The sequence below is a fragment of the Biomphalaria glabrata genome, chromosome 1 (assembly GCF_947242115.1).
Source record: "Biomphalaria glabrata chromosome 1, xgBioGlab47.1, whole genome shotgun sequence".
Classification (NCBI taxonomy): domain Eukaryota; kingdom Metazoa; phylum Mollusca; class Gastropoda; family Planorbidae; genus Biomphalaria; species Biomphalaria glabrata.
Genome location: NC_074711.1, coordinates 78340557 through 78359694, shown reverse-complemented (window position 1 = coordinate 78359694; position 19138 = coordinate 78340557). Strand labels below are relative to the sequence as shown.

The 19138-nt window shown below is 34.2% G+C and overlaps 2 protein-coding genes across 2 annotated transcripts in view; one reads left to right on the top strand and one right to left on the bottom strand.

Moving 5' to 3' along the window:
• Positions 1-70: 70 nt before the first annotated feature.
• LOC106071298 (anoctamin-8-like) lies at positions 71-13862 on the top strand. Its single transcript, XM_056016975.1, has 15 exons — positions 71-243; positions 1187-1433; positions 1566-1801; positions 1971-2087; positions 2209-2336; positions 3478-3639; positions 3789-3941; positions 5744-5879; positions 6303-6358; positions 6641-6715; positions 7708-8013; positions 8523-8720; positions 9430-9561; positions 9659-9769; positions 10095-13862. The coding sequence occupies exons 1-15, from the start codon at positions 165-167 to the stop codon at positions 11424-11426; spliced, it is 3468 nt and encodes a 1155-aa protein (XP_055872950.1). The 5' UTR covers positions 71-164; the 3' UTR covers positions 11427-13862.
• A 738-nt stretch (positions 13863-14600) lies between these two features.
• The window catches only part of LOC129923916 (proto-oncogene Mas-like), a 47615-nt gene continuing 43077 nt past the window's right edge, over positions 14601-19138 (bottom strand). Inside the window, exons 7-8 of the mRNA XM_056016986.1 lie at positions 16493-16618; positions 14601-15140 (exon numbers count right to left, since the gene is read on the bottom strand). Coding sequence (XP_055872961.1) covers positions 15041-15140; positions 16493-16618 — 226 coding nt within the window. The 3' untranslated portion in view covers positions 14601-15040. The remainder of the gene's footprint in view (positions 15141-16492; positions 16619-19138) is intronic.

Genomic DNA, 19138 nt, shown 5'->3' with positions numbered 1-19138 from the left:
ATATAGAATATAGATCTAGATTTTACACCGTTTCATTTGATCTACTTTTTAAACTTTTCATTTTATTTATTTTTAAGCAAAACAAACATGGCGTCTCTCATCTGCAAAATAATAAAAATATCGCTTTACCAACGATTTTATAAGCTTGTTCTTACATTTTGAGTATGTTTTCGGAAGATCAAGAGCGCAGATCAGAGAGACAGAAGGATGGAGGCCATCATGGTTTTATTCGACATAGAATACGTAGGTTTAGTTATAGAGTCTAGATCTATTTTGAATTTTATTTTGATGATGACGATGATTTTTTTATTTTATGTCATTTATTTCATTTAATAATTTATGAATTTTATCATTTTATCTCTTAATTTTAATCTATGTCTTTATGTCTTATGTGATTACTGATTTATCTGATTATCTTTATCTTACTTTTATTCATTTTTTTTATTCTTAGTCTTAATCTTTGACTTACTTAGCCTTAGGTCATCATACTCAGAATCATAGTGATCATAGTCATAGTCATAGGTCATAGATCTATATACTATATCTAGGTCTAGATCTAGATCTAGAATAATCTAGATTCTAGATATAGCTTAGTCAGTGCCATTAGGCATTAGGTCATTATAAATATTAGACTAGGTCACTAGATAATTAATACTAAATATAGTGAGCAAACAAATTATAACAATAGTCTCAATAGACTTTATCTAATGAATAGATCTAGAATAATCTAGATATATATCTAGATCTAGAATTAGTAGAATATTCTAGTGAAATCTAGTCCTAGTAGATCATAGTCATAGATCTTAGAATTAGATGCTATCTTAACTATCTTAGACTATCTATAACTCAGTATCTTAGATTTTTCCAAGGCTTTTGACAAAGTTCACCACAATAGTGAATAAGATACACAAATTTTAAATTTTTTGTGAATTACACTTAACCTTTGGAAATATCTGACTATTTTTTGGTAATCCAGCACACCCTGATTCGACCAACAAGAATCAATTCAATCAATTATATTGATTAGAATAAAAATAATTATATTTATTCTATTTTTTGTGTTATGGTTGTGATTTAACATGTAATATATTAGTTACATAGTAGAAGTAAAATTACTAATTGTAAACATTTTTTTATGCTTTATGTATATTTATATATTATAATATGTATTTTTTTCATTTAATAGCATATAGACTTTTAGGGCGAAGATCACTCGGTGCAAAAAGATTGGTAGTTTCAAGCAAAGTTTTATTTCCAGCAATACCAACACAAAACTGTGATGTAGTCTTAACATTCCCAGCACATACTGATGATGCCACTTTAATGTGGCTTCTGGCCCGTTTGAAAACTCGGGCCCCAGCTCTCACTGTCCATGTTCGCCATCACAGCCATACTGGCATCTATGGCTTCTATTTGACAGCGCTCTATGACAAGTTAGTTTATTTTCTAGTTTATGCTTTGTTGTTTTTTTACTTCATGACCTTTTCCAGTAAACATTGTTAAAAGATAAATCTGGTTAACTTACTTGTTATTATAATAACGTATACACTCATTTTTTTTTTTAGTCTTTTGCAAGGAGCAGAAGAGTTAGGTATTTTGAAGCCGCTGAAGTCAGATTATGGAGGAGGAATGAAAGAATTTGTTTTTGAGGATCAAGACTGTTTTGCTGGCATTGAAGATGAATCCACATTTCTAACTAGCCAAGAAAGGCAGAGTATTGTGCTGCATTTTCTCCATGAGCTTCGAGCCACTGGAGAAGACACACTTGCTGGGATAACTTTTATTGAAGGACAGCCTATAGGTCAGACACTATTACATTGTGAATTGCATAAATATTTGTTTGCACATAGTTTATATGTATACATTTAATCATTTATATTTACAATTTTTTAAAAGAAAGTTTTTTTTTTGTTTTTTAATTTTAAAAAAGTTTATTAACTAATTTGAAGTGCAATTAATTATATTTTCAGTTCCTTTGTTAATAATAAATAAGGTTGTTTCACAAGTGTTTCCTTTACATAATCATAATGATCTCAAGATTTTACGCCAGACTTGGGTTCAAGCCATCTTCTCAAAACAGCCCTTAGGTAAAACCTATATTTATTTGTCGTTAGGTGCCAACTTTTTAAAAATAAATTGTATCATTAAGCAACTATTTAAAAAGATTTACTTGGAAAACTTAATATAGAATGGATGTTTTATTATCAGATGAGGTCTGTCGATACTTTGGTGTGAAAATTGGTTTATACTTTGCATATCTGGGTCATTACACAACATGGCTAATTCTTCCAGCCCTTGTTGGTCTCATCATATTTCTTATGCAAGGACAAAATCAGGTAATAGTAGAGTTTAAGATTTGCATTTGTTTTGTTTTTTATGCATATAATTATTAATTAATGAATGGAAATTGGGATGTAAAATTACAACAAACTTATTTTGTACAATCATCACTCCTTTGAGTTCCTCATGGAACATAGGGCCTCGACAAAAACACGCCACTCTCCACGGTCTCTTGCTAATTTTTTTATGGTTTCCCAGCTCTTCCCTGTCTTCTCTGCTTCTTCAAGTAGACTGCGTCGCCATGTTCTTTTTGGTCTTCCTCTGCGGCTTGTTCCCTGGGGGGTTCCACTCTAAGGCCTGCCTAGCTCTGTTGCTGGTATCTTTTCTAAGGGTGTGACCAATCCATCTCCACTTCCTCTCTAAGATCTGCACTTCTATATTTTTCTGTCCACTCATCTCCCACAGTTTGGTGTTTTCTACTTTGTCATACCAGTGTATTTTTAGGATATTTCTCAGGCATCTGTTGATGAAGGTCTGTATTTTTTTTGTTGTGGCTTCAGTTGTTCTCCATGTTTCAGAACCATGCAGTAGGAAAGCCTTGACATTAGAGTTAAAGATTCTAAGTTTAGTCTTGTTTGAGATGTGAGGAGATTTCCAGGTTGGTTTTAGCTGTGTAAATGTCTGACGTGCTAGATTTATACAGCGTTTAATGTCTTCATCAGTTCCACCTGATATACTGACTACACTCCCAAGGTATATCAAATTTTCTATTTGGTCTATTGTCTGAGAATCCAGTACTATGTCTCCAATTTGTTTATTGTTTACTGTAAGTACTTTTGTTTTTTGGTGGTTTATTTTGAGGCCTACTCTTTTTCCTACTTCGCTTAAAGCTGTGACCTTTTCTTGCATATCCTGTAGTCTGTGTGATAATAGGGCTATGTCATCAGTGAATTCCAGATCTTCCAGCTTTTGTGTGGGAGTCCATTGGATTTGTTTCCCTGCATTAGAGTAGGTTACTTTTGTGACCCAATCCAATACTAGAAGGTGAAAGAAGACATCCCTGTTTGGCTCCTATTCTGTACAATAGATTTTCGTAAAAGCAAATGTTTGCAAACAGTCATCCTTTGTAAGCTTTTTTTTTTTAAAAAAAAATTCTAAACACAAATATATTTATATATATTTATATTTATATTGCAGCTCTTAGAAGATTTATGCTATGTAGGATTTGCACTCTTCAACGTCATTTGGGCTACACTGTATCTCAAATTCTGGAAGAGGGCTTCTACAGTGTATTGCTACAAATGGGGTACCTTAGAAAAGAAAGATGATCTGCTGAAAGACCCAAGACCTCTCTTCAAGGTCTGAATGGCTATCTAAATTTGATTTTGCATGAAGTATTTTCTTAACAAACTGAAGTCAGATTTTAAAAAAAAATGGATGTTTTTTTTGTTTCTTGATAACTTTTCACTACTTCTACATTTTTAAAATATTTTTTGTTTCTGTTACAGGGAGATCTTGTAAAGAGCCCAATCACAGGTCATCTGGAGTTAGCTTACCCAGCATGGAAGCGTCTTCTGTTTCAGTACTTCGTCACATTTCCTGTCATTGCCATTTGCCTTGCATTTGTTTTCATTATAATGCTTTTATGTTTCGAACTTCAGGTAAGGAGATTTTTTCTTAGACATTTGTAGGTTGTTCTGTTTTGTTTCTTTGCTAATTTATTGTTATATATTAATGATTAATCTTGTAAAATATCATTTTTTACTGGTTAATATATCCATATATAGCTAACATACTGAATATGTAGGTCAGAGAAACTTAAAATTTTATTTTTTTTTAAATTTCTGCCTCCCTTAACTGGAGGAGTTCCATAATCATTTATTCATGTGCTTAGCCCCAGTTAAACATAAAGGCTCACTATAAGCTGCCCTTAAAAACATGAGCTATTCTAACAAATATTGAATTCCAAAATTTGTCACCCAAATGAATAATTTATCAAGATAACTAAAGTGCTCACTTGTTGTTTAACAGAACTAATTGTGATAATGCACATATACAGCTGAACATGTTTCACTTTAACATTTGTTACTGTGATGATCATAATAATGATAATTTTTTCAACTACAATATAATCTCATATCATAAAATATTTGTTCACACTTTCAACAGAAAATTCTTTACAGTTGAAGTCATTTTAATTTTAAAAGAAAATTCTAATCATTATGGTGTCTTTGATACTGTAACATCTGTTTCCAGTGTTGATTTTTTTTATGTAATTAAAAAAAAAAAAGAAATGCAAAAATGTATGCTACACAGCTGCTGTCAAAAGCTTCAAAGATCAATAAGTCTGCATACAATGTGCACAAATTGTGCAGCATTTGCATATTTTGTTGTCAGAAGTAGTTAATTATATGACTTATAGAAAAGTCTTAATTATTAAGTCATCAAACAGTGGCTCATTTTTTTAATTTATAGAACATTGCAATTTACACATTTTAAGATTTATTAATGGAATCGGAAGCACAATGTTCATAAGCTGATTCTCCTTGTATCTTGGTGAACATTGTAATTATTTGTTCAGAAGCTTCGACTGAAGACATCTTTAAGATTACTGAAACCAGCCTTGGAAAGTATTAATCATTAAATACTAGCTCCTACAATATCTTAATAAACTTGGAATTTAGTGTATTTATTAGAATCTATTTTACTTGCTTTACACAAACAATATAGCATTAGAGAGAAAAAAATACTAATCTAGTAATCTTTTGAACCTAAGAGCTTGATGGTGATAAAAATATATGCCATGTCATACAAGAATTCTGTACATTAAAATATAAAGATTAATGATCTCATTCTGTCTGAAGTCACTTGTGATTGTCTAGTAATATCTCTAACCCTTTCCTTATATGTTTATCAAATTTTGATTAAAATATAGAAAACAGCAAAATTTTTATTTAGATTTTGTTGCTGGTAATCTACTTTTCAAAGTATTTTAAGCCCCCCCTCTCCACACACAGCCAGCTACTTTCACAAAGCTAACTGTACAGACTACCTGTGGTGGAAAGCCCTTTTCTAATATCTCATTAGTAAAACAGTTTGTAGGCAATGGTTCACTGTTTCCTTTTGAATGTAATACCAGAGCAAAGACTGTGTCTTACACATTGAGAACACAGATAACATTACCATGATTCTCATTGCCCTTTGTTTCTCTACATTATTTTTACTATTCAGAGATCCTGTTTACTAGACTTCTTCAGTTCCAAGTACCCTTTTATTTTTTTTTTCCCAAAATGACTCACTAATATTTTGTATTAATTAATTAATGTCGAATGTCGGTTGCTTTCTAGCAATTTAGAGTTATGGGTTCTTTATTAAACTTCTCAAGATACATGTCTGGTTTATGTTGTTATGTGATTTATTGATCAATTCATGGTAATCCTTTTTTTTCCTTGCCATGTTGAAGGAGTGGGTGAATGGACTCATTGCTGAAGAAGAACTTCCTTATATCTTTAGTTTTCTACCTAAAGTCCTGTTAGCTGTGGTGGTCACTATTTTAGATGAAGTGTATAAAGAAATAGCAATCTGGCTCACTCATAAAGGTAATTTGATAAAGAAAGAATGTAGTGAAAAAAAAAAAAAAGGAAAAAAAATCTAATGAAAAAAAAAGTCTCAAAGCTACACAAATAGTACAACATCTAAACTTTTTTTTTTATTTGTGTAGTTGCCTTTAAAACATGTATCAGTTTACAGTAAAAAAAAAAAAAATTAATAAATAACTGTATAACTGTAACCTTAAGAATTTTTTGGGGGGGTTTTGAACTGTGCACTATACAGTTTCATTAGAGCACTACTTCTCTTTGAAAATAAGTGCACTTTTTGAGATGTAACCATAGCAATCAAATTAATGTAATTATTCATAAATATAGAAAAAAAATGTTTGCTAGCTGCTGATTACATTATATAATTTAAAATTATATGCTATTTACTTGTGGGTTGTTTTTTTTTTTTTTCAAATCATTTAGAAAATTACAGATTGGAACAATCTCATGAGACAAGTCTTATTATAAAGTTAGTAATGGTGAGTAGTTGTGAATATTTCATATAGACTTATTACCAAAACACTTTATAGTAACGTCTTTTTAAAATTATAAACAAAAGTCCAGTGCTAATTTATAACTTTGCAACTTCATTTTTAAACTAGTTTTTACCTTTGAAATAAACATTACATAGATGTTGGTAAATCTTTATCAATTTTATTGATGTTATTTATTGTTTTTCCTGGCCAATGGTAATGATTATTAGGTAGTTATATTTAAGAAGTTATTTGTATTAATTGTTTTGTTGTTTTTTCAACTCTCAGTTTCAGTTTGTCAACTCATTTCTGTCATTGTTTTATATTGGATTTTACCTCCGTGATATGGATCGACTTCGTGATGTAGGTGGATTTTTTTTATTGTTTAGTTGACACCACCTATATCTTTTTCTGATATTAGTTTCGTATAAACAGACAACTCAAAAGAACTTGGGTGGTTTTTTGTTGTTGTTTTTTTATGACAAGTGTAGCTTAATCGCTTTCTTTTTGTTGGCTATTTCAACATTAGTTTTATAAGAAATTCCTTTGAAATGAAGTAATGAAAAGAACCATTCCAGACCTTGCATACCATGTAAAAGTTATCAGCTTCTGTCGCTACAGTTTTTGACTGCGTCCTTTGGTCAGCAACCTCCTTTACTTTTTGGGTGGACTAACGAGCACTCTGAAAATCCTGAAATTCAAAATCTCAGTCATTGCAGGAATTTGAACCCGAAACCCATTGCTCTGGAAGCCAAGTACTTTACCACTCAGGCACTTTGAAATGAAAGACTAGATTAATGTAAAGGAGTAATATTCTTGTTTTAACGAATGTCTTAAATTGCTTAGACAACAAAGATTTGACCTTTTTATATATATATCTCCTCCTGACCAAGTGAATAACTGGTGTTGTTTTTTCCTTGAATTGAGGCAGAATCTGTGACTAAACAAGCAGATTTAGTGGCTGCCAACTTTGCCACAGTTCATGTTTTTAATGCATCTGCTTTAGGGCTATTGGATAGGGCAGCTTCTTCCTCTTTCTATTTTCTAATGCTGCCACAGTCCTTTTACTCTCAGCGAGGGTCGTACCCAGCACACATGCTGTTCTGATCTTGGGCAGTGGGAGCTTATCCCATTGACACCCCATAGCTGTAACAGCCTTTGAAATTGATTTACTCCTTACTATGATTTATATCTAATAGCAATTTTTTTTTACAAAGCTATATTGAATTTGTTTTCTATGATTGCAAAGTTCCCCTAGATTTTATCTTTGTAAAACAATTGGTTAATAAAACTATATACTTCACTTCATATTTACTTATTGATATATTTTAAGTCTATATATTTTTCCCAACTAGCAACTTGCAGCACTCCTAATTACACGTCAGGTTCTCGGAAATGTAAAAGAGGCACTTGCACCATATATCATTTGGAAAGCTCGCTTGTACAGTGTAGGATACCGTATAGCCACACAGATGTCTCCCGCCTCTGTGGAGAAAGAAGTGCGGAGGATGACAGCCAGACCCAAAGCTCATAGCTCCAGCATGCACTCCAAGAAAGATGGGGCAAAAGACTCTGACAGTGACAGCAGTACCTTGACAGAGGAAGATGAGGAAGCTCTACCTGCACTCACCCAAGCAGAAGTGGAAAGTGCAATGAAGAAAGTAAGTTGTTCATTGGATGATAAAATATCAAAGAGCTTTCAATAACCAACACATTTAGAACTCATTATATATTTATAAGTTGAGTGAAATAAATTAACAATGAATAAAGAGTAATGGGAAAAGAATTCACACTCTGGATTCGCGGACTAGAGACGCGGTCAAAGGCTGGACCACCGGGACTCCCCCGTCATTTTCCTTTGATCTACCAGGCTAACCGTGCGGGACACGCCATTTATTAAACAGCCCTTTGGGGAACGGCACATGTACATAGACAAATCATTGTAGGAGCTCATTTATAATTGTAGGAGCTCATTTATAACCCTGCACAGTGCAATGAGGTTGTTTTCACATAGTAAAAAAATGCATACAAGTCACTGTTTTTTTTTTGTTCAACCAAAATGAATTATTTATTACTAAAAACAAAGACACTTCCATGATTTTATTATAATGTTTTTTCTAGTATGAAGACTATAGTTTGTTATTTTGTCTTGCTATAATAATTTTTCTAGTATGAGGACACTTTAGACGACTATCTGGAGATGTGCATACAGTTTGGCTACATCACCTTGTTCTCGTCAGCTTTCCCTCTTGCAGCTCTCTGTGCCTTGTTTAACAATGTCATTGAGATACGTTCTGATGCCTTTAAGCTGTGCCTGACTTTCCAAAGACCATTTGGCCAGCGTGTGGATAGTATCGGGATTTGGCAGGTAGGTCACCATGAAGTAGTGATCCTGCTATATGCAAAGCTGTCTATAATGTAATTGTTCAGATGTTACTTTTATATGATGTTGATTAAAAAGACATTTCACATGTACTTGAATATTTTTTATTGCAATATTAAGAAGTAAACAAATAAACACATTGACAACCTTTAACTCTTTTTTTTTTCCTCTTCCCCTCTTATACAAGCACTCCCACTTTTTTTGTGCATAGAACTCGTAGGATCATCCTTATAAAAAAAATAACAATCCCTTTAACTCCTTTCAATACAATGTATAAATCCCATAAACTTACAATCACACAAGTATATTATGGTACATTATAAAGTATATAAATAGATTGATATCACTAGTAAACTCTCTTAAAATACACTATTAAAATTTGTATGGTAATTTTTTTTTATCACTAGACATTTACAATTAGCTTGTAAAGCTAGTTAAACTGTTACATAAGTTTTATTAATGTTTTTAAATGCTCCCTTCTGGTATAGATCCAATACACTCATTTTATATTCCTCTTTTGTCAATAGAAAATATTTTTTTAAATTACACTAATAGTTTTACATAGCCACACTTTCTATTTTTTTGTTATTAACATGAAACCAACACTATAAATTGTGTAAATATGACTACTTTGACTGTTTTATATTCAACAACCAGCTATTGAACTGCTTCTCTCATTTCTGGTTCCTTCCAGGATGTTCTGCTTGTGTTTAGTGTCATCGCTGTCATAGTCAACTGCTCCCTAGTGGGTACCTCTGGACTGTTGGAGCGTATGTTACCTGGTCTTAGCAGCACAACTTACTGTATAATCATTGTCCTTGTTGAGGTACTGCCCTCTAACTCAACTATTGAGCATGCATGGCTAGTAAGATAACAATGAAGTGAAAGAGTGAATAACCAGTTGTTGTTTGTTTTTTCCCCAGCATTTTATTCTTACAACCAAGTTTTCTTTGTACCGGTCTATACCAGACCTTCCTCCTTGTATTTCCACTGAGATGGCAAGGTTAGAATATCAACGAACTGAAGCAATTAAGGTTGGTGACTTAAAAAATAGTTTTACCTGAGTTACATTGGAATTCTGATAAATATGCTGGATTGAGTTCAAATAGGGCTTTATCTTTTAAACAAAGAGCTTATGCATTCATTAGACATCACTTTTTAGGTATTATCATGGAGGCAGCTTTGAAAAGAAGAAAAAAAAAACACTAATGAAAAGTATTTAGCTAAGCTATTTTCTTTACATCTAGTTTCATTTTTCTCATCTTTTTTTTATAAATTATTAGTCTGATAGACCTTTTAGAGAAATATATTATTTTTCATTCCTAGTCTGGTTATGCATTGTTTCTATTTTTATTTCAGCAATTGGTGTCCCAGTTGGCACAGAATCATGGAGGTGGTAGTTTGATATCCCACTACCCTGGAAGCCCCAGTATTCGCAGAAGAAAAATGCCAGAAAGTCCAGTGGCAGAGTCTAGCTTAAAGGAGCCTTCTCCTCCTTTAGGAGGCTCTGTCAAAACTATTATGTCTCAACCTAGTTCAGCTACGTCCTCTCATACTAACACAGCTGCATCCAGACCTACAGATTTTTTTACCATCACCCCAAAAGTGTCTGATAAGCCAGATGTGCCACCCAGAACCTCTATTCAGAAAACTGAATCAGCACCTCTCCCACCTCAGCAGCCTTTGACGCTGGAATCCAGAGGGGCTGAAAATGTAGTGTCAGAAACTCTTCATCCAATGTTTGATTATTCAGATATTAGAACCTCAGAAGCCCCACAAGCTCCTCCTACTGTACCAACCCCTGCTCCACCTAGGATCATACCACAACCTAGTAAGGGTGTCTCGAAAGGCAATTCAGAGGTAATGAGAAGGATTTTGCGCAAAAAAATGGATTTAGAAGATGGACAAAGAAGGCGCTCTGAACCAGTGAGTGCAGCTGTGACTCAAGCCTTGTCCTTGCAAAGACAGGATACTGATGGTATGAGAAAGAAAAAAATATATGAAAACAAAGAAGATCTTAGAGCTGCATGCAAAGTCCATCTGAGCACAGAGAACTTAAGGAGAAGTATGGATGGGCTCAACTCTTTGAGGGGCTTAGAAGCCAATTTGTCTTCATCTCTTCCTGGATTAAATGATGCTTCAGGAATAAGCAGTGCATCATTACCTGGCTCATCTCAATATGTAGCTTCTCCACGCCCGCTGAAATCACTTGGCGACCCTTCTTTTCTAGCTACCAAAATTTTATCCAGGAAGTCTAGATCGTTCTCAACGGCAGATGTCAATGATGTAAAATCAGCATTTCGGGAAAGATTTTCCTGGAGAGGTGAACTGGTGCAGTCCAGTAAGTCTACAAATAGTAAGAAAAAGCTGAACGCTAATCCTGAAGCAAGCAAGAAAATTGTGCTAGATGAGATTAAATCAGATGTTTCCGATATTAGTATTACTGAAGATGAACCAAAATCTAGCTCTGTGGCCAAGGATGTAGTCAAGTTGTCAACAGATGCTCCTCTCCCTCCAGCACCAACACAGTCAAGTAGTGAATCAGCTACATTGAAACCTCCTAGCGGATATAAAATGAAAGAAAGTGGAAGTGATTCCAAACTTAATGTCTTCAAAGCTTTCAGGGAGAGTGTGAGCAAACCTCTCAGCCTGTCTCCACGAGCATCAGATTCTAAACACAAGAAAACATAAGATGTATGACTATCACTGTTTTATTATTTTGAAGAAAAAAGCAACGTATATGACACATACAAGTTATAAGCACAATCTAATAGTTCCAGTCCTGCCCTAACGAGCTGCTGGCATTAAAACTGTACATAAGAATCTATAATTGTTTTGAATCACAAATCATATGTGTATATCTTGTTGACAATCATCTCAGAAACAGAGTTTCACTTGTTGTATTCAATAATACTAATTGATGCATCTGTTTTGTCTGGGTTTTTTTTCTTGCTCCCCCTTAGATTGCATTTTTGCATATTATTTCCCTCTAACAAAAGAATTTGTACCGATCATTTTTTTTACCAATTTTCCCTATTTCAAATTTTGATTGCATTGGTGATGAAAGTGTGTTATGCATTTTTTTTTTATTTCAATGATTTGGTTTTTGTTTGAAAGAAATACATAGCGTGAACCCTTACACAGAAGAAGTGCACACCATCCAACGGATCATTGTGACCTGCTGCTAATGCTAACAATATTTTTTTCATTGCTAATATGAGTATTCCAGCCATTTGTTTTGTTCACTAGCACTTATGCTTTGTTGTAATTGAATTTTAGACACTCATGCTTTCATGTCAATTTATAAACCGTTATGAGTTGCTGTTATTGCTTGCTATTATTTAACAAGTCACAAAAATGGTCAACAAAATGTTTATTTGTGTTTTGGTTTCAGATCCATATCAGAGTTGATGCTTGTGATAAATTTAGAATGTGGACTTAAATATTTAACAGATTTGTACATTTATCAGTTGACAAAAAAAAATGACTAGTAAATAAATGAGGGAACATTGAGTGGAGAGAATGCAGTGAACACTAACAAATTAACACCATAATATTTAACCAATGTGTTCAGTGAGAATACTTAAAACCAGCCCTTTGCCAAAATGTAATTCTGTTATGTCAGTTGACTTTAGTCCACACGTGTACTGGTAGTTCATATTTTGATTATTACTCTAAAATTATTATTTTTTTATTTCAATAACACTCTGACAATTACAGTGATTTTTTATTTACTATTTATTATAATCATTTTATTTTTTTATCAGGTCATTTCATTTCCTTTGCAAATGTTGTACGTAGTTAATTCTTCTATTGATATAGATTTAGATTTTTTTTTTTATTTGACTTTTGTTTAATAGTATTATTTGCTTCAAACGGGTGCTCTTTTTTTAAACAATATTTATATTACCATAGCTTGAGTGCTTAAAATGGCATTTATTGTTTTATTCATTTATTTAAAGATCTGGTGTATTCATTTAGATTTTGTCATGCTTTTGTTTTCTTTTAATTTTTTGCTTCAGACCTGTACAAAAGCACCTTACTTCTTATAAAGCCTGTTTCAAGCCCATAGGGTTCCCTGCAGTTCATCCCTTGTTTAGATCTCTTTGTCTTGAACCTTACTGTATTTTATCTTTGGTAATGACCAAATAACATAAAATGTATTAGTTCTGAAGTTTTTGTTTAAAACAATAAACATTCTGGGTGATCACATTTCTGAAAGTCTGCTAGAGGTATTAATGTTTAAAAAAAACAATGTTTAATAGTCAAATATTAAAATGATTAATGAAGTTTATTTTATAGTTTGAGATAAGCTATTATGAACAAGTGAGATAAGCTGTTCTAAACAAGTGAGATAAGCTTTTCTAAACAAGTGAGATAAGCTGTTATACACAAGTGAGATAAGCTGTTCTAAACAAGTGAGATAAGCTGTTATAAACAAGTCACTCACCATTTGGATGATTTATATTTAGTATTCACACAATCTCCAATTCAAAGATTTCTGAGGAAATAAAAATCTCTAGTTGATCTCATTGTGTCTCTGGATACCACAAACTTGTGCAGGTAGCCTTCTAGACAAATATTACTTGTAAAAAAAAGTGTTTTTTTTTTAAATTAATTAGCGTTAATCTACTAATTCAGTAATAGTATTGATTTTTGTTTTCAGTAAATTTGTTTTCCCTTTTTTTCTTTTCATCATAAATGTTATTATAACTATTAATATTGTTTTCTGATCTTTTTGTCCTAGTCATGATCTAATAAAACTGTATTATCATTATTGCAAGTAGCAGAAATAATTGTTTAACCAAAAGACAAGGTATTAATATTTTATTCATTTTCAGTTTTCATTTTTGTTATAGTATTAAAGTAAAAAGTTCACAGTCACCCAATGCCAGAGATTAATAATCAACTTCTGCAGTTGAATAACTGCTTTTGTTATGTTTTAAGTCTGTTATTTTCAGTGCAATATTTTGTTTGGCTTGTTAAATGAGATAAAACTTCCTGTTATCTGACCACTGAGTGAGTTAAAAGCTATGCCAGATTGTAACCTTCATCTATTAATGTTGGTTTACATTTCTCCTTCAATAAATGACATTAAAACTAGTTTGACCTTCAATTCATTTACAACTTTGTCTTGGTTGTTCTTATGTTACTGAGGTTGAGTTAATGAGTTACAAAGTTTTATTTTAGTTCTTTGTTCAAATCCTGTCTTGGCTGTTTTACATTCCTTGTCACGATGTTGGTTTTTTGTGTGTGTGTGTGTTGTTTTTTTTTTGTTTTTGTTTTTTTTTTTGAGCATCTAACATACGCGGATTCAGAGATTCAAATCTATTCAACACACCACTAGGACACAATGAAGCAACTCAGAGCTGAATAATTTTCTTTGAATACTTTCAAACTCAATTCAATGAAATTGATTCCAAACTATAAAATACTTAGACATTTACAACTTGAATAAAATTGTATAGTTGAAATAAAACACTATTAGATACAAGTGAACCAACAGCAGGCTAATCCTGATTAGAACTAACACGCTAGCTAGCTTCTCACTTATATAGTAGCGGTTATCTTTCTTGATAGTCTCCCACACTGACAGAACTATCACCTTCCCATGATTCCATTTTTTGACCCTATATCTAGTTTATGCAAATCAAATATCATCCAGAAAAAATATGCATAATTCTCCTCCGCACACTCAATGTGACCTAGTAATATTGACTAATATTGGTGAGCCGTTAATATGTGCTGTCAAGCATGACACTAGAAACACACATGTGCAGGGGCGGACTGGGTGTTGAAATCATGGCCTAGCATTACCTTAAGATACGACCCACATATTGAATGACAAGCAAATATCCCCCCCCCCCCCCCCCCCGGATCGTATCTTCATGTCACTAGACCTTCATTGCTCCTTGAATCAGACAATTTCACCAGGTTGTTACAACGAGAACAGAACCATGCTATAGACTAAAAGAATGTTTTAAGGGAGAATTTAAAATTGTTGGTTGTTACTGGCAACACACTCTCGTTGGTCACAAAGGCATGTACGTGACATCATGTAGCCCTGATTCTCCTTTCTCTCACCCTGTCCCCGAATCTATCACACACTTCTCCGGGCCAACATTTATCCGTTACAGTTATTACCACACTAATTCCTAAAATAATAGATCTTGATTCTAATTTGCTTTATTAAAAAGCTAAGATACTTTTCAAGTCAAATGCGTATTTCCTGTAACCAAACAAGACCCAGGAAAAAAAAAAACTTTTATCGGTGCTAATTTTGCCTAAAGAATTAAAGTACGTAATTAAAAGTGGTTGGCTTTGTATTTTGTTTCCATGATGATAGATAACTGAGATGTTTCGGTCGCTGGCGACTGGGACACTTCTTTAGGATCAGAGCTTTGTCTGAAAAGCAGAAAATAAATACAAATGCACATTGGATTTTAAAGAAGTGTGCTTTTAGAAGTTGGCTACAATTAAATAAAAACATGTTTTCCGTTTTAACTGTCACCTAGTTTTCCTTCTTTCTTTTTTTTTCTTTCTTATGTATGTGAGTTCATTATTTCAGCAACCTACTGGTACGATGCTCGTTCAGCAACCCTCTGGTACGATGCTCTTTCAGCAACCCTCTGGTACGATGCTCGTTCAGTAATCTCTTGACAAGATGCTCTTTCAGCAACTTCCTGACACGATGCTATTTCAGCAACCCCCTGGCATGATGATCTTTCAGCAGCAACTTCTTGGCACGAAGCTCCTTCAGCAACCTCCTGGCACGATGCTCTTTCAGCAACCTCCTGACAAGATGATCTTTCAGCAACCTCCTGACACAAATGATCTTTCAGCAACCTCCTGACACGATCATCTTTCAGCAACCTCCTGAAAAAAATTATCTTTCAGCAGCAACTTCTAGACACGATGCTCTTTCAGCAACCTCCTGACATGATGCTCTTTCGGCAACCTTCTGACACAATGTTCTTTCAGCAACCTCCTGACACTATAATCTTTCAGCAGCAACTTCCTGACACGATGATCTTTCAGCAACCTCCTGACACAATGATCTTTCAGCAACCTCCTGACACAATGATCTTTCAGCAACCTCCTGACATGATGATCTTCCAGCAACCTCCTGACATGATGATCTTCTAGCAACCTCCTGACACGATGATCTTCTAGCAACCTCCTGACATGATGATCTTTCAGCAACCTCCTGACAATGATCTTTCAGCAACCTCCTGACACGATGATCTTATTTCTTTTTCTCCTCCATTCATTCATATTACTGGTAATAAATTATTTTGTTTGATACCAACTAGGGTAATTATTCCTTCAGTATTCAGAGACATGGGTAAATATGTGGGGATTGATCCCTTTTAGTTTAGATTATTGTACACATTATTTCTCCCACACCCATTCTAGGATCAAGTTGAAACCTCAAACAATTATTTATCTGACAAAAATGAACCAACTAAAAAATTAACCACTTAGTCAATTAATTATTTTGTTTGATATTGAAAAAAGGACATAACATCTACACTATTGAGTTGTGAATATTTTTGCTCTCTAGCTGACAACTGTGATGTTTCAATATATCGTCCTTGACATTGTATAATTTATTTATTTCAAAATCTCACATTCTTACTCCCTTTTTAAAATTATTTATTCAATAAGCTGCATCGAATAGATCGAAAGTCAACAAAGTGGATATTTGTCTAGAATCTATATATATCTAGATCTACTGCGTATAAAATTTTGCCTACCTTCGCACCAGTGCCAACGAAACAATGTTGAATAAATGACGTCGAAAAGACGGACTGGCACAAGTGAACGAGACAAATATCATTAGGTCCCTGACAACTTGGACAACAACGAATGCTCCGGATAAACTGTAGAAATATGGGTTATAAAAAATATATTTGAAATTTGATAAATGCAAGACTTTAAAAAAAATTAAATTGCCCTTTTCAGTCCTTGCGATCTATATGGCAGCCAGCCAGATGATGTAAAGCTCATGTTTCTGTGGCCCACGGTTAACGACTGTGTCATGTGGCTAGCATAGCGACCAACCATCACAAATCAATTAAAAAAAAAAAAAACTAACCAATTAGTCAATTAATTACTTGTAATTAATTATTTGTTTGACATCGAAAAAAGAAAATAACATCTTCATGGGCGTAGTCAAGATTTATTTTCGGGGGAGGTCTCTCCCCCCCCCCCCCCCCGACGGCCAGTATAGGCCTACTGGGCTTTGTCCGGGAGGTGGGGTTGTCTGCGAAGGTTTGATTTGTGAAATCGTGAACATATAATATTTACAAAAGATTTGTATTAAATTATTAAATGTTTACTACCTTTACTATTTTAGCTGTGAATGGACCTTGGTTTTAATGGTTTAACTATATAATATAGCTCTTGTGGTATGAAGGGAGAGAGAGTAACCCTTGAGGGATTACGGTCACGACTTGGCCTAAATTGTGCCGATGTGCCAAAAACTAAAAAAATCAATCTCCTGGAGTTAGTGGGAAAATTGGCGTACCCAGGATTTTTTTTAGGGGGGGGGGGAGGGATTTTTCTCCCCCCCCCCCCCCCCGCCAATATATGTGTGTGTGTGCGCACACGCACATAGTTAATCCCTATTACATTCTAACCCTTCTTTCGGAAGACGTTTATTGTATCCTAGAATGAATTCTTCCTGGAGTTAGTGCCAAGCACTATTTCCGGTATTAAAAGCTAACTAAATGCATATTCTGAGGTATCTACAGTGCTTTATCCTGATATTAAAAAAGTTTTTTTTTTCAAAAATCTTATGTGCTTTTCTTACCTAATTATATTCTTCCTCGCCTTTAGGCGCATTGGGCGGCAAGCTGTTTACACAAAACTGTCACTGGCAATGTCTGAAGCCTCTTCCCACCTGCTCTGAGGACCTCCACGATAGTGTGGCGCCAAGTTTGTACTAGGATGTCACTGTTTGCGCTTTCCTCGTAATGGCCTCCATGTCATCGCAACTCTTATTATGCGTAATTCATTTTGTCAGAGACATGTCCCGCAAACCTCATGCGACGCTCTGTCACAACCTTACTAAGGGGTCGACTCCCAGTTCGGCATAGGATTTCCGTGATTGAGACCCGATCTCTATAACTGAATCCTAAAATCCGTCTTAGCCATCTTTGTTGAGCCACAGTAGAAATGTATAACCTTTCTTAGCCACGCTCTTGGAATTAGGTGACTGTAGCTTGCTTTAGATTTTATATCGAAAAGGGAAGTTTTATCGTCAAAATCATCTGTTGGGGGATTTTAAACTAAAAAAATCTGTGAATTTTTTTTTAACAAATTCAAAACCCCTTTAACTACGTTCATAGAATTTATCAATTTAGTGACTGTAGTTTGATTTAGAATAATATTGAAGAGAGAGGTTTTCAACCTCAAAACTCTATGTAGGGGGATTTTAAACTCAAAACTACATGGAGGGGTTTTATACTTTTAAAAAGCCCTCTGGAGGAGGAGGGGTTTAAACTCAAAACCCCCCATTGGCTTGGCTAGGCTCATAGAATTTTTAGTGTGTATTTGCTTAATTTTAAATTGAAGAGGTATTTTTTAGCATCAAACCACGCTGAAAAGGGGGGTAAACTCAAAACCCCTTTGACTACGCTCATAGAAATTTGAGTAACTGTCTTTTTTATATTGTAGGGGTATTTTTTAGCTTCAAACGCCACTGAAAGGGGGGGGAGAGTAAACTCAAAACCCCTTTGGCTATGCTCACTATATTTCGTGCGTGTAATTTCCTTTTTTTTTTAATATTTAAGAGGTATTTTCTAGCTTCAAACCCGCTGAAGAGGTTTAAATTTAAAACACCATTTTGCTACGCTCATATAATTTTGAGTGTGTAATATGCTCTTTTTATATGAATTAGGTGGTTTTGAGCTGCAAACCCCGCTGGGGGAGGGGGGTTAAACATAAAACTCTCTTGGCAACGCTTATAGAATCTGGTGACTGAAAAATGGATAGTCAAATATCGTTAATTTCGGAGGAGGTTTTAAAATCAAATTCTATACTCTTGAAATTTGGGGATTGTCGTTTGCGTTATTTTTTTTGTTTTTTTTTTTGTTTTTGTTTTATAGAAGAGGTGGATTCAACTGCTATACGTCCTGGTAGGGGGTTTTAAACTCAAAAACCATTGGCTGCGCTGGGACAAGTGATGGTTTAGTATTAAAATCTCACCTAAAACAAAATCAAAGCAAAAAATTAGTCACTAAGCTCAGACCCCCCCCCCCGGCAGGGGAGGATTTCATTTCGTGAGTGGGGGGGGGGAATGTTGAACCCCACCCCACCCCACCCCCTGGCTACGCCCATGAACGTCTTCATTATTGAGATATATTGTTGTAAATGTGGAGTTGTTAAACTTAGATACG